At 48.2% G+C, this 13672-nt stretch overlaps 1 protein-coding gene across 1 annotated transcript in view; it reads left to right on the top strand.

Moving 5' to 3' along the window:
• Nucleotides 1-13672, top strand: part of LOC118690009 (multiple epidermal growth factor-like domains protein 6) — a 191533-nt gene that overhangs the window by 134987 nt on the left and 42874 nt on the right. The window contains 7 exon segments of the mRNA XM_054515880.1: nt 1306-1443; nt 4549-4671; nt 6145-6267; nt 7203-7361; nt 9602-9733; nt 12235-12363; nt 12543-12671. Of these exon segments, the coding sequence (XP_054371855.1) occupies nt 1306-1443; nt 4549-4671; nt 6145-6267; nt 7203-7361; nt 9602-9733; nt 12235-12363; nt 12543-12671 (933 nt within the window).

The raw sequence follows: 13672 nt of genomic DNA, 5'->3' as shown, positions 1-13672 counted from the left end.
ATGTACAATATTGCAGAGCAAACAATAAAAATAAAAACATTCTGCATATATTTATGATCAGGATTATCCCAGTGTTTGAGCAATTTACAGTCTTTGTTTATTCTTTCATTTCCCCAGTGGCTGGGGAAGAGCTGGTATTTCAGTTTTACTGATGAAGAGCTGGGACAAAGTAAATGATGAAGATTGTGTATGAAATCAGATTCTGCATTTAATTGCTGGGTTTACTAAATCCCAGCTTAACACACTGGACAGGAGACCAGGGAGATTTTCTCCCTGGTGCAAATAATCACACTATGCATGAGATGTAGAGATATTTATTCTCTTAATTTATACCCTCTTCCAGCTGGAATTACATTTCTTGTTGGCAAGCAGGTTGCTCCCAGGGGTGGGACCACAGCCCAGCAGCACAGATGTGTCTGGGGAAATTCTGTGCCAGATCTGATGACCACCACTCTGATCTGAGCTGTTTCTGGAAGTACAGTGGCTCCTTTAGGAAGGGTGTTTCTCAGTTTCCCTACATAGCAGGAGAAATTATTTCCTCTCTAAATAGCTCTGTAACAAAAGCTGGCTAATCCTTCATGAAAATCTTTGTAACTGACCCTATGGTTTCTTTGCATCCTGGAGAAATCATCTGATGAAGGAGCTGGGTGGGAATGAGGTGGCCAGGTATTCCCTTTTTCATGTGAGGGTTCCCACTGGAATGGCCAGGATGTTCTGAGGGCTGTCCAGTGCAGCCTCCTGAGGAGGGCATGGAAATCTGTCAGGCAAAGGGGGCTGGCAGTGGCACTGCACCACCCTGTCTTAGCTGTAGGAGACAAAGTCTCAGCTGCTGTGTCCCCCTGGAAGGGACATCCAAGAACCAAAACCTGGAGGTTGTTTTGCATTGTGGTTGGGTGTCCATTGCAGCAGCAGAACTCTGTTGAGGATGTTTTAGAACCCAGCTCTTTGCCATTCCCATGCAAAACTCAAAGCTGCTCTTCGGGAAGAGCATCAGGATGTGTTGGGGGCATCACTTGGGCACTCCTCAGATGCTTCTGCTCCACCTTTGGGGCAAAGCATAAACCTGAGGAAAGCTGGGAAGGCTCCTGCAGCAGGTGGCTGCTGAACACTGAGCCAGCCTCACATGGCTGAATTTGAGAGCATCCACTGTTGTGACACAAACACCTGGAGCTCAGTGGCTCCAAAGGCTGCTCTTCTGGGGAGGGGCTGTGAGCTGATTCCACTCACTGCTACAGCGTTCGTGGCTGCTGTTTTACATCCTTTGGGCTTGCTTTTTAACACCCTTCTGATTTATTTCCCTGCCAGGCATCGAGATGGAAATCGTGGACAGCTGCCGGGACGGGAATGGCGGCTGCGAGCACGGCTGCGAGCACACGGCAGCGGGACCGCGCTGCTCCTGCCCCCGCGGCCACCGCCTGGCCGGGGACGGCAAAACCTGCACAGGTAACCCAAGATGGGGGCAAAACCTGCACAGGTAACCTGAAATGGGAGCAAAACCTGCACAGGCAACCCAAGATGAGGGAAAAATCTGCACAGGTAACCCGAGATGGGAGCAAAACCTGCACAGGTAACCCAAATTGGGGGAAAGACCTGCACAGGTAACCCAAAATGGGGGCAAAACCTGCACAGGTAACCTGAGATGGGTGAAAAACCTGCACAGGTAACCCAAAATGGGGGCAAAACCTGCACAGGTAACCCGAGCTGGGGGAAAAACCTGCCCAGGCAACCCGAGCTGGGGTCAGGGAGCAGGTGTGAAGTGCCCGGGGTAAAGATGCGGGTGTTACAGTGGTGGGTGCTGCTGCCCATCTCTTGTCCCCAGCAAGCCTCTCCTGTCGAAAGGCTGAGTGAACATTCAGGCAATGCAGTCAAATCTCCACTCAACACTCACCGCAGCTTGCTCAGCCATAGAGGCAAGAAAGGCTCTTTTGCAAGGGTTTATTCCAGCAGGGTAACAGGACAAAGGACAAACCTGGGGAAAGAGGAAAACCCCATGGAGCAGGCAGTTTATAAAGGGGAAGGGGTGGGCAGAGGGGCCTGGACTCCAGGGGTAGCAGGGAGCCACCCGGGGTACCAAGCATTGACAGGGGAAGGAGAAACCCGAGGAAGTTGTGACACCAAGTCCATGGGGAGACTGTTTTTTCCTTTGGGAGGGATGACTCCATGGTGAGGAGTTAATGTTACCAGGGCTGAGTGCTTGGGGATTGACCAAGGCGAGAGAATTCATGGGATGCTACGCTGGGAGCCTGCAGGAGAGCTGTCGCTCCAGGAAAGCTGAGCCTTCCCTCCTCCTGTAGGTGTTGATTAACAACATCCTGGCAGTGCTGCTGCAGCGTGCCTGGCCCTGGGAGCGGGCTGGGATGGGTCCCCAGGGAGGGCAGGGAGTGGCAATGATAAAACAACAACTAAGTAAACTATTTAGTGCAATATGACACTGCATCACCTGCTGCCATGGTGTGTCTCACCGTGGGCAGCCCAAGCATCACAGAGCTGACTTTGTTTGCCTTCCCCTCTCAGCTGGTGGCTGGAGCAGCAGCACAAGTGCTCCCAAGTGCTTCTTGCACAAACTGCACTTGGTGCTCCAGAGCCTGCTGTGTTTCCATCAGATTTGCTCAGTGATGAGGTTATACTCACTTTGTTGCTTTCACCTCCTGAGTTATTTTGGGTTTATTTTGAGAGACAAGCTTAAAAATTCATTCATGTTTTAAGCAATTCTACTATGAGATTCTTTTTGTGTGTGTGTTTGTTTTATGTTTTGTTTGTTTATGGCTTTTGTCATGCAAAATGTATCTCATTCTGCTTTGGGCTTGCTGTCACTGTGCCATTACAATTTTTAAGAATAGCCAGGAGGAGAGGGGGAATGGAAAAAGGAACAGGCACCACAAAGCAGTGTAGGGAGATATGAGATCATGAGAAGAGGTAGAGAGTGGGAGCACTGTTGAGTGTGAGAGGCATTACAGACAAAAGGAGTCTTGCAAGGAAAAAAAGCCAAGTGCAAGAGAGAGGAGGAGCAGGGGAGGAGGGAAGCACTGAGGCCTGCAAGGGCGGGTGATGATGGAGCTTAAAAAGCAAAAACAGAAAAAGTTTGGGAGGCAGATTTGGAGCCAGAGCCTCACAGGGGTGGGTGGGTTGCACAGTCTTGTCTGTACTGCTGACAGGAGGCAAAGCAGCCTCCTGCCCACACCCCAGCTCAGTGACCTGCTGCTGGGGAGTTCAGAGGGAAGCAGATACTCCAGACACAGCAAGGGAAGGGGGAAAACACAGAGGAGGGCTAAAGACATGAAAAGTTGCTCTTAACAGCAAAAATCTCCTTTTTGTGGGATGCAGATTTTGCATTCCTGCACAAACAAGGGGCTGTTGCTGGAGCCCAGAGCGAGGCGTCACCTGATGTACTGCAGAGGAGCTCAGCTTGTGACATTTCTGGAAAACACTGCCTTCAAATAACCTGCATTAATCATTTTCACACTGACCTCCTCACCTCGATTGATTAATTACATTTTCTTTCTCCTGTCCGTGTTTCCTCATAAAGTTGGTGCTCCTTCCAAGGTTAATTGAGACACTGACCTTTCCCATCTGCAGCTGCTCAGCCAGGCCACGTTCAGAAGCATTTTGCAGACTCAGCATTGACAAGGTGGCCCTTGGATGGCCACTGACCTGCTCAGCAGCCTGACAGCAGCCAGGAGCCTGCAGTGCACAGATAACAGCTCAGCTCTCCTATCTAATCACCACAACAGTGGTGTCAATGATACCAATTTCTGAGCGGGCACAGAGCAGGAGGAGGCAACAGGAAATCAGTTTCCAGAAACTACAGATGAACCTTCCAGGCTGCTGCTGTCCAGCAAGGGCCTGGTTGGATCAGAGCATTGGTAGTTTGCATTGAGTAAGGTTGAATGTAAAGAAGTCTAAATGGTCAAATGTAGGTTACTGTTAAACAGAATGTTTTTGAGGGCTGGTGGGTCCTTGCTGTTGTCTCTTTTCATAGAACTACAGAATATTCTGAGTTGGAAGGGACACACAAGGATCATTGAGTCCCACCCCTAGCCCTGCACAGACACCCCAACAATCCCACCCTGTACATCCCTGGGAGTGTTGTCCAAACCCTCCTGGAGCTCTGGCAGCCTCGGGGCTGTGCCCATTCCCTGGGGAGCCTGGGCTGTGCCCAGCACCCTCTGGGGGAAGAACCTTTTCTGATATCCAACCTAAAACTCCCTGACACAGCTCCAGCCATCCCCTTGGGTCCTGTCCTTGATCACCAGCAAGACCAGCTGGTGTTTTGTAAATCCCCTTATGGCAGCTCAGACTTGGAGAGGAGATGCCTCTCCCAGGCCATGGAGGGTCTTGGCTGCTATGGGGGAAGGTAGAAGGCAGTGGCTGTCAGGATTCAGGATTCAGACAGGGGGAAGGTAGAAGGCAGTGCCTGTCAGGATTCAGTGTTTATGCGCTTGAAGGAAGGTGCAAAGCAGCGAGTGCTGCAGCACAAAAGCTCCCGGCAAAGCTGTGGCAGCAGCTGGGGGTGTCTCAAGGGCTGAACGTGCTGCCCTTTCCTTGCAGATGTGGACGAGTGTGAGACTGGGGAGTCCTGCTGCTCCCAGTTCTGCATCAACTACGCGGGGGGCTACGAGTGCGCCTGCAAGGCGGGGTTCCAGCTCAGCGCCGACGGCTGCTCCTGCGACGGTGAGCACTGAGCTGGGCTGGGCCGGGATGGGCCAGGCCGGGATGGCCTGGGATGGGATGGCCTGGCCTGGGCTGGGCCAGGCCGGGCCGGGATGGGCCAGGCTGGGCTGGGCCGGGCCGGGCCGGGATGGGCCAGGCCGGGCCGGGATGGGCCGGGCCGGGCCGGGATGGGCCGGGCCGGGATGGGCCAGGCCTGGATGGCCTGGGCTGGGCCGGGCCAGGCTGGGCTGAGCAGGGCTGGGCTGGGCTGCAAGGCACCTAAAGGTCACCTCATTCCACCCCTGCTGTGGGCAGGGACACCTCCCACTAGACCAGGCTGTAGTGGATATTTTGGCCCCCGACAAAGGGAGGGAAATAGGGCATCTGACTCCATCTTATCAGAAGGCTAATTAATTACTTTATTATTCTATCTTATATTACATTACATCTAAACTGAATCTGCCAAGCACTCCACTGCATTGAGTATTGTGACTGTCCCCCTACAGTCCTGACACACACACACACCTGGCCTGACAGACCAAGGAAACAAAACACCATCACTTTGGGTAAACAATCTCCATATTACATTCTGCTTTGGCACAAAAACAGGCACAGCAAATAAGATAAGAATTGTTTTTTCTTTCTCTGAGGTTCAGAGAATGTGAAACCCAGAAATATTCTTGGGAAGAATTGTGCCTTGCTTTTTTCTGTGAAGAGAAATGTGGCAACACCAGATTGCTCCCAACCCTGTCCAACCTGAACTGGAACACATCGGGGATGTGGCAGCCACAGTTTCTCTGGGCAGCCAGGGCCTCACCACCCTCACAGGGAAGAATTCCCTCCTAATATCCAGTCTAAACCTTCCCTCTATTAGTCTAAAGCCATTCCCACTTGTCCTGCATCATTCCATGCCCTTGTCAAAACTCTTTTGGTACCAGCGGCTCGGTCTAACTAATCACAGCCCAGGGTAGAAGAAATGCTGTCAAAGCCCTTTGCAGGGCTTTGTGGGCACTGCCCTAATGAGAGTCACTGACCCTATGCCAGCTTTGCTGGTGAGGTTTCACAAATGTGTAATTTCCTCTTTGTGAGGCTGGAGTACAGGAATAACCCAGCAGCAAAGTGGGGATGTGGGAGAGGAGCCAGTAGAGAGAAACTTTCCCTCCTCTCTCCATGGACACTGTATACGGATGTGTGTTAAAACACTCCTTCCAAAAAAAAAGAGCCCTCAAAATAACTGGAGGATTAACTGAGCTTAACAGCTAAAAGCATCTGTTTTCACTCGAGACAAAAACATCAGTGAAATAATCTGCTCCTTGTAGCCCTGAAATGTTTTCATACCTCCAATACCAGAGAGAAACGGAGAGCCCCAAAACACATAAGAAAAATTGTGTTTTCTTATGTATAGAATAATTTGTCAGATGCAGCTGGGCACAGCATGTGCTCTCCAAGCAGAAGTACTTGTTCCTATTCACCATTTATGTCTGGATTTTCTAGATGTGGATGAATGTCATCTGGATAATGGCAACTGTGACCATTTCTGTGTGAATTCCCTGGGGTCCTACGAGTGTGCCTGTAAGGAGGGTTACAGGCTTGGGGACAGCAGATGGGCCTGCGTGGGTAAGTTCTTCTCAAAACTTGTGGGCCATTAAGCACTTCCCACTGATTTAAAAAGTGATTTTTGGAGCAGGGATTTTCACAGATCCTGGGATTTTGGGAGCCCAACTTGAGCCATCTCTGAACGTGGCCAGGGTAGGGCTACGTGCAGTGTGTGGATCCAAGTTCATCCTCCAGTAATGGCTTTTGCCAAAGATTAATGGCAGATGAACACTTAAATCCTCTGGACACGTTTGAAAACCTAAAGCTCCTGGTTTAGAAATTAATACCATTTTGACACTTTTCTTGCACTATTTGATGAAGTTTAACATCCTGTGGGAAAAAAAAAAGGTAGCCAGAGTCTTCTTTGATCAACCATGGCAAGTTTTCCGTTAGTCAGTGACGATATTCTGGATTTCTGCCAGTGTAACCAGTCCAGAGTTTAGCAGAGCAACTCAGCTTTATAACCAAGTTTAGCAACTGCTAAACCTTAAGCCAGAGTTTGATATTCTAACCAACACCAAAAAGAAAGCCAACTGATTTCCCGTCATTTTAAGGCCCAGGTTTTAATGTTTCTGAAAATAAATTGCACAGCCAGCTTCACTTTCTATTTGTCATCTCCAAAACGAGCAAGAGTAATGACCTTCATTAGCTAAAAATAATCTCAAACTTCAAATGAGGAAAATGAATCTCCTCATTTAATTTTGATTCTCCGGGAGCAGAGTTTTTTTCCAGAAGAAGGAAAAGGGAAAGATGGGGCGGGGAGGACATCTCCCCTTTTCTGTCTATTTTCTTTTCTGGATAGCAGAAACTCTGTAAGTACAGGTGAGAAATTGCCTGGGCTGGGACTACTGGGCAGAGGTGTTACTTGAATATCTAAATGCATCATAATAGTAAGAAAAGATGTAGATGAGAGGCGGTGGGGGCAGGCTGGGGTGCTGATGGCTGTGTTTGTCCAGCCCTAGGTGCGGAGGAGGCGGATGCAGAGGAGGCAGCAGGGCTGGCTGGTGCCCCAGGGCTGCAGTTCCGAGGGCCCCCCCAGCTGCTCCACCTCGCCCTCGGGGCCCTGGCTGAGGATGGAGACCCTCGAGGAGAGCTCACCCTGGTGCACAGGGTCGGTGAGTGACCAGCAGGGCTCTGAGCCAGCACTGCAACCTGGGGGGATTGTCCTGGGAGAGGATTTGGGGCTGGGCTGGCCGGGCTCAGCATCAGGAAGAGGAATGAGCATTAATCCTGCATCCTGCCTGTCTCCATTTTCCACCCCAGATGGGCCATGTTTGAGGAGCCAGGAGGTGCCTGGATGCTTTGGGAGGGAGGCAGGGGAGGAGTGAACAGCACAGGCTCCTTGGAAAGCAGGGTGTCTGTACAGAGCCCAGGGGCAGCAGCCACAGAGAGCTTGTCATGCCAGGCCTGAGAGGATGGCATGGCTTACTGCAGGGCACTGAATCCCTGGGGAAACATTCCCTTCTTCCTAGAGCTGGGAGCATGGGTCCCTGTTTACAAACCCTTTTATAACAACTGGAGGCTTTTTGTTTAAGATATTTGCATTTTATCTGTGTTAAAAACAACCCTCTGAAGATTCAGGTTTCCCTCGACTCTCTTGGAAAAGCACCAACACATCCACGTGTTGCTCAGCTCACGTGGTGGCAAACAGCACAGGAGTGGGTGCAGGACAGCTTTGCACCCACCTGGGCTTTGCATGATTCAGTCTTTCCACCCAAAGGTGGAAACTTCACAATTTTAAGAGTGTTATGAGGTGAAACCCTGTGTTTGCTTTGCGCTGAGTGCTGGTGGATCACCAGGGAGGATTTCTTGTTTTTCCTATGTGTGCCCTGTGATTTTTATATAAACTCTATAATTACCCATCTGAGGAGTGTGCCCTACAGGCAAAAATCAGGAGCTGGTCTTGACTTTAATAAAAAATTACCTTATTTTTGTGAACAAAACTGTTAAGACCCTCCCAAATCACACAGCATCCAGCCGGACTCAACGACACCGATAACCAACTGGGAAACTGATAAATGAGATAACCACAGGCAAAATTATCAGGCCTGGAAACCACAATCAAATATTTATTGACCACTTTTTGCATGTTTTATTTATATTTAGTTACAGAAATTTGGGTATTATCAGTCACAGTTGAGCAGCTGCACTTTTTCTAAGGCTCAGGCTTTGCAGCCTGTAGTGGTTTGTATGAAAAGGTGATGGAAAAAAGGAACTTTAAATGGTTTAGCAAGATATTTTACCTCCTAAATAGCAATTTATTCCTTGTGTTTTCAGACCTGGTTTTGTGCTGCTATCTGTATTATAAAAAAACCTGCTTTAACAGTAAGCTGGTGCAAGTAATTAAATATTTTCTATAGCTTGAATGACTTTTTAAGGTGGAAGCATGATGTTTTTAATGGTGGTCTGTATTCTTCTCCTGAAGTATGAATTTGTACCCTTTTCTAAGTGGCAGCACTGGGATTCTAAATGTCCCTGAAAGCTTGGTCATTTGTTCAGCTACAGAAAAGGGAACAGTTGGGTGCTCAGACCTAGTGGCCTCACACAGGAAACTGTTCGTGAAATGCAACCAGCCTGTAACTTACTGAAATAAGGCTGAATAAGCTGCCAGCTCACTTTCAGGTGCTGTTAAAAATCCCCTTCCAAAAAGCCTCCAGCCACAGCCATTAAGCCTTGAAGGCTCTAAACTGTGTGGATGAGATCTTCAATGCCACTGAAGTATTTTACCAGACAGTCACTTTATTTTGCATGCCTGTCCCAATATTCCCAACAAAGAGAATGTGAGGGTGGCAAAGGATAAAAGGAGGATGGGGAAGGAGAAAAAAAAAAGCATTTTCATATCGGGCTTCCTATATAAAACTTTTCATATCCATGAAGTGAAGAGACATGATAAATATGTATTTTGCTTTGTTTTCCTAGAACACTCACACTGTATGGTTGAAAATACCACTGAGCTATGTTTAAGTAGCACTACATCCACTTACTGCAATAGAACAACAGGGATAGCCTAGCAAGGAGACAAGGAAAGTCCCAATAAATTCTTCCAGTCATATACAATGTTATCAAGCATTAGGTGCAAATTCACTTTTTCTGAAGGCAAAACTCTTGCTTTTAAAAAGTAGCTCAAAGTGCTCTTGGCTGGAGAATTACAGCATTTAGGGGAGCAAATTCCAGCTGAACACCCAGCTTTCCTTGCACTTAGAGTCAGAAACAGGAAGAGGGAAATTCAGGAATGCCCATTTTGCCGTGCCATTGTGCCGAACCGGCGGTGTTCACAACCCAGCCGTAGGTGAGAGCTTGTGGAAGGGTTTTTGCCCTGCTGCTCACTCAGGCCTGTGTGTTTTTTTGCTGCCAGTGTGCCTGGGTGACACGTTTGGCCAGGACTGCAGCCTGAGGTGTGAGGATTGTCTGCACGGGGGCCGCTGCAACAGCGAGCGCAGCGGCTGCGTCTGCCCGCCCGGCCGGGCTGGTGTCATCTGCAACGAGAGTGAGTACAGGGCTGGCAGGGGCACTGATCCTCCTGCAGGGCCTCTGCAGGTGGGGAGTGGGAGGAACCTCTTGTACTTCTCATCTGCGAGGCCCCTGAAGGAGCACATCTGTCTCATAACCAAATTTGTTGTGCTGAGGCACGGTAAATAGGAGCTGTAAGTGATGCTGCAGTGCACGGGGGTCCCTGCACTTCAGTGAAGGTCAGGACAGAATCATCCCTGTCCTGAGTGTTTGGTTGTTGTTCATTCCTATTTGCTCTGCTGCTAAAAGCTGATGAAGTTTGCTGGCCATGCTTTGTTCCACAACCTGCCTTGGTGACTCCAGAAGTCTGCCTCAGAAGTTGGTGTGACAGCCTGGGTGGACACATATGCTAAAATTGAGTTTTTCCATTGTAGCACCCCAAGATATTCCCTTTTAATTTTTTTTCTTATGTTTTCCGTTTCTTTTTCCTCATCATTCTTGTTATTATTAGCATCACTTACTTGGAGCAGTTAATTTTTCACATTGGAGATGGTATTTTTCAGAATTCTGTTGCCAAGTCAGTGCCCTTTATAACAGGTTTTCACTCTTCTTGCTCCTGTTTCCTGGCAGAAGATCTTTCTGATTCAGAAGTATGTGTCAAAACCCATAGGAAAGAGAGTGGTGATTTCTTGATGTGCTGTTCTTCATCTGCAGTTTGGCAAAACTTGTCTGCTGCTTGTCTGAGACATCATACAGCAGATTTCCTCTTTGAGATGGGTCCCTCCATTTCGTGGTGTGTGACATGATGGCCCATCATTCTCAAAAAGTCTTTGCTGTCACTGGTGAGACAAAAAGTCGATGAAAATTTATTACTTGACATCAGTAGACAGCACTCTTCAGGTTAATTGCCATCAAGATTGTTTAGGAGACCTCATCCCATGGACAGAAATGTAGAAAAATCAAGGATGTGATTGAAACCAGCAGTCTGCCTGTGGTTATTTTGGGAGACTGATGGTGGGTTTGGTTTGTAAACTCTGGGGGCAGCTAAGAGAGTAGGAATGGGGAGGATTAAAAGGATAATTTCCAGTCTGTCTACGACAGTTCAAGCTATCAAGTGAGGATGCTCTTACTTCTGTCCCTGGTGTGCTGGTACTTCAGGAGAGATTATAAAAATTTCAAGGCAGTATCCAAATTCTTTAGTTCATTTCATAAATAATAAAATTTATGATGTATATTTGCACTAGACATCCATGCATGTAGTCTAATGGAATTCACCTCTGGAATTTAAAGAACTTTAATAGGACTGTGTTATTGAGCTAAACCTGTTGTCTGATGAAGTCAGCAGGGACAGTGATAAATACCATATCTAATCTGTATTAATTACTCATGTGTGATTGCTTTCACTCTTTTCTCTTGCATTTTTTAATATACAGCACAATTCATGGTTTTAGGGTGAGCAGGTTTAGGGTGAGCTAAAACAGTGGAGAAAAGTGGAACTAAATTTCTCTAATAATGCACTAAAGAAGCCGAATGGAAATTGATGTGAAATGTCAACTTTCTTAATGTACATTGATAAAACGTCAGTGAAGTCAGATGACTCCAGCAACTGTATCCACTCAGGCAGCTCAGGCTGCAAAGAGCAGAGCAAGGCTGCATCTCACAGTTTTTTGCTGTCGTGGATCCATTGCTGCCATGATTACCTGGGGAGTTTCAGAAACTACATTTGAAAAACAAGATATTATTTTTATAATAGTGTTTGGGAGAGAAAAAAGAATGTTTAAAATATTTATCTCCAAGTATTCAAAGCTGTGCTCTGATGTTTAAGCTTTGCACTTGACAGGCAATGGTTTTTAAGTCCGTGCTTTGTGGCGAGGGCAGCATGTGCTGGGAAGGGTTGGATACGTGACAGTACTTCCCAAAACTTGGTTAATTCAGTGTCCTTTGAGATGTCCTTTACAGAAGAATATTACTTTATTTAGAGCCTGCTCAATTATAAGGACTCTGTCCTTGCTCATAGTTTTCACAGAATCACAGAAACAATTAGGCTGGAAAAGACCTTTGAGACTGAGTCCAACCTATGACCCGACACCACCTTCTCAACCAGCCCATGGCACTGAGTGCCACATCCAGTTTCTTCTTAAACCCCTCCAGGATCGTGACTCCACTACTTACCAGGGCAACCCATTCCAATGCCCAGTCACGCTCTCTGTGAGGAAATTCCTCTCGATATCAGGCCTGAATCTCCCCTGGTGCAGCTTAAGGCTGTGTGTTCTTGCCCTATTGTTGGCTGCCTGGGAGAGGAGATCCAGCCCCACCTGGCTGCACCCTCCTCTCAGGGAGTTGTAGGGAGCAATGAGGTCTCCATGACTTTTCCAGGCTGAACACCCCCAGCTCCCTCAGCTGCTCCTCACATGACTTGTGTCCCGGACCCTCCATCAACCTTTCTGCCCTTCTCAGTGCCCAAAGCCTTGTTTTGCTTCCTTTACAGCAGAGGGGAAGGGTTTCTTGCTGTGCTCACACTCCCTGCTCTCTCCACAGCCTGTCCCCCCGGGACGTTCGGCAGAGGATGCGCCGGTGTCTGCAGGTGCCAGAACGGAGGCTGGTGTGACCCTGGCACAGGGCAGTGCCACTGCCCTCCCGGTGTGCTGGGCCAGCTCTGCGAGGATGGTATGGCTCCAACTCTGCCTCAGCTCCCCACTTTGCCCCACTTGATCCTTTATTTAAAATAGTGAGCAGAACAGAGGGTGAGAAAAGCCAGTGGTGGCGAGGCTGTGCAGAGCCCCAGCTTGGGTCTGGGGCTTTGACCTGTAGCCACTGATTCCTTCCTGTGTTTGTCCACTCCAAAGGTTGCCCAAAAGGTTTCTTTGGGAAGAACTGTAACAAGCCATGCAACTGTGCCAACAAGGGCCACTGCCACAGACTGTATGGAGCCTGCCTGTGTGACCCCGGGCTCTACGGCCGCTTCTGCCACCTCAGTAAGTCCCCAGCGTTTTTGGGATTTGCTCAATGTGTGCACAGTGGGACAGTCTGTAAAAGATTCCCCATAACCTAAAGGGGGCAGGCAGAAAGGAAGGAGAGTGACTTCCTGCAGAGTCAGGCAGTGCTAGGAATGGATTTACTAAAACAGTGGAGGTTTAGCTTAGATGTTAGAAAAATGTTCTTTAACAGCAAACGTTCTTTGCTGTGAGGGTGGGGAGGCCCTGGCACAGGGTGCCCAGAGCAGCTGTGGCTGCCCCTGGATCCCTGGAAGTGTCCAAGGCCAGGCTGGACAAGGCTTGGAGCAGCCTGGGACAGCGGAAGGTGTCCCTGCCCATGGCAGAGGGGTGGAACAAGATGGGCTTTATGGGACCTTCCAACCCAAACCCTTCTGTGATAAAATGATCAAGACTTTGGGTTCTGCAATAGTCTGGGTGTAGCAGGAGGACAGGACTTTTGAGATGTGCCAAGAAGCTCCAGAGGCTTCATTTATCTTTTTATCTAGTGATTAATCTTTGCCATAAGGACTGAGTTTTACTGATGCTCAAAGGTGAGGAGGACAGGTTAACATTAGGGTTATTGCTGTGGTTGGAATCTGGTTGGAGCTGGTTGGTGACTGCTGATGAGTTGGAGTGGGAGCTGGGGAGCAGGGCTGGCTGGGACAGGATGAGGATCAGACATTAGATGGAATAAAAAGAATTAAAACAAAAGCTTTGCAACATAGATGATCAAGTTTCTTTGTACTTACAGATTTTGTTTTTAAAATCTGTGCAATATCAAAAATCTTTTGTTTAGTTTTGTTTTGGGTTTTATTATGAAAACTTTTGTCTTGGAGTGCACCCAAGTTTTTTTTCATTCAGAAAATCAGCTGAGTTTGCTTTGAAATGTTTCTGGTTCTTGCATTCACCACGTATTGCTTGACATGAAATGAATGACCCAGCACAGGGATCATGTAAACTCTTCTCTTACCCACCCACACATGAACAGGTGCTGCCGTGGA

The sequence above is a fragment of the Molothrus ater genome, chromosome 10, assembly GCF_012460135.2.
Source record: "Molothrus ater isolate BHLD 08-10-18 breed brown headed cowbird chromosome 10, BPBGC_Mater_1.1, whole genome shotgun sequence".
Taxonomy (NCBI): domain Eukaryota; kingdom Metazoa; phylum Chordata; class Aves; order Passeriformes; family Icteridae; genus Molothrus; species Molothrus ater.
The sequence above is the reverse complement of the archived record's forward strand: the minus strand, read 5'-3'. Positions and strand labels throughout refer to the sequence as shown.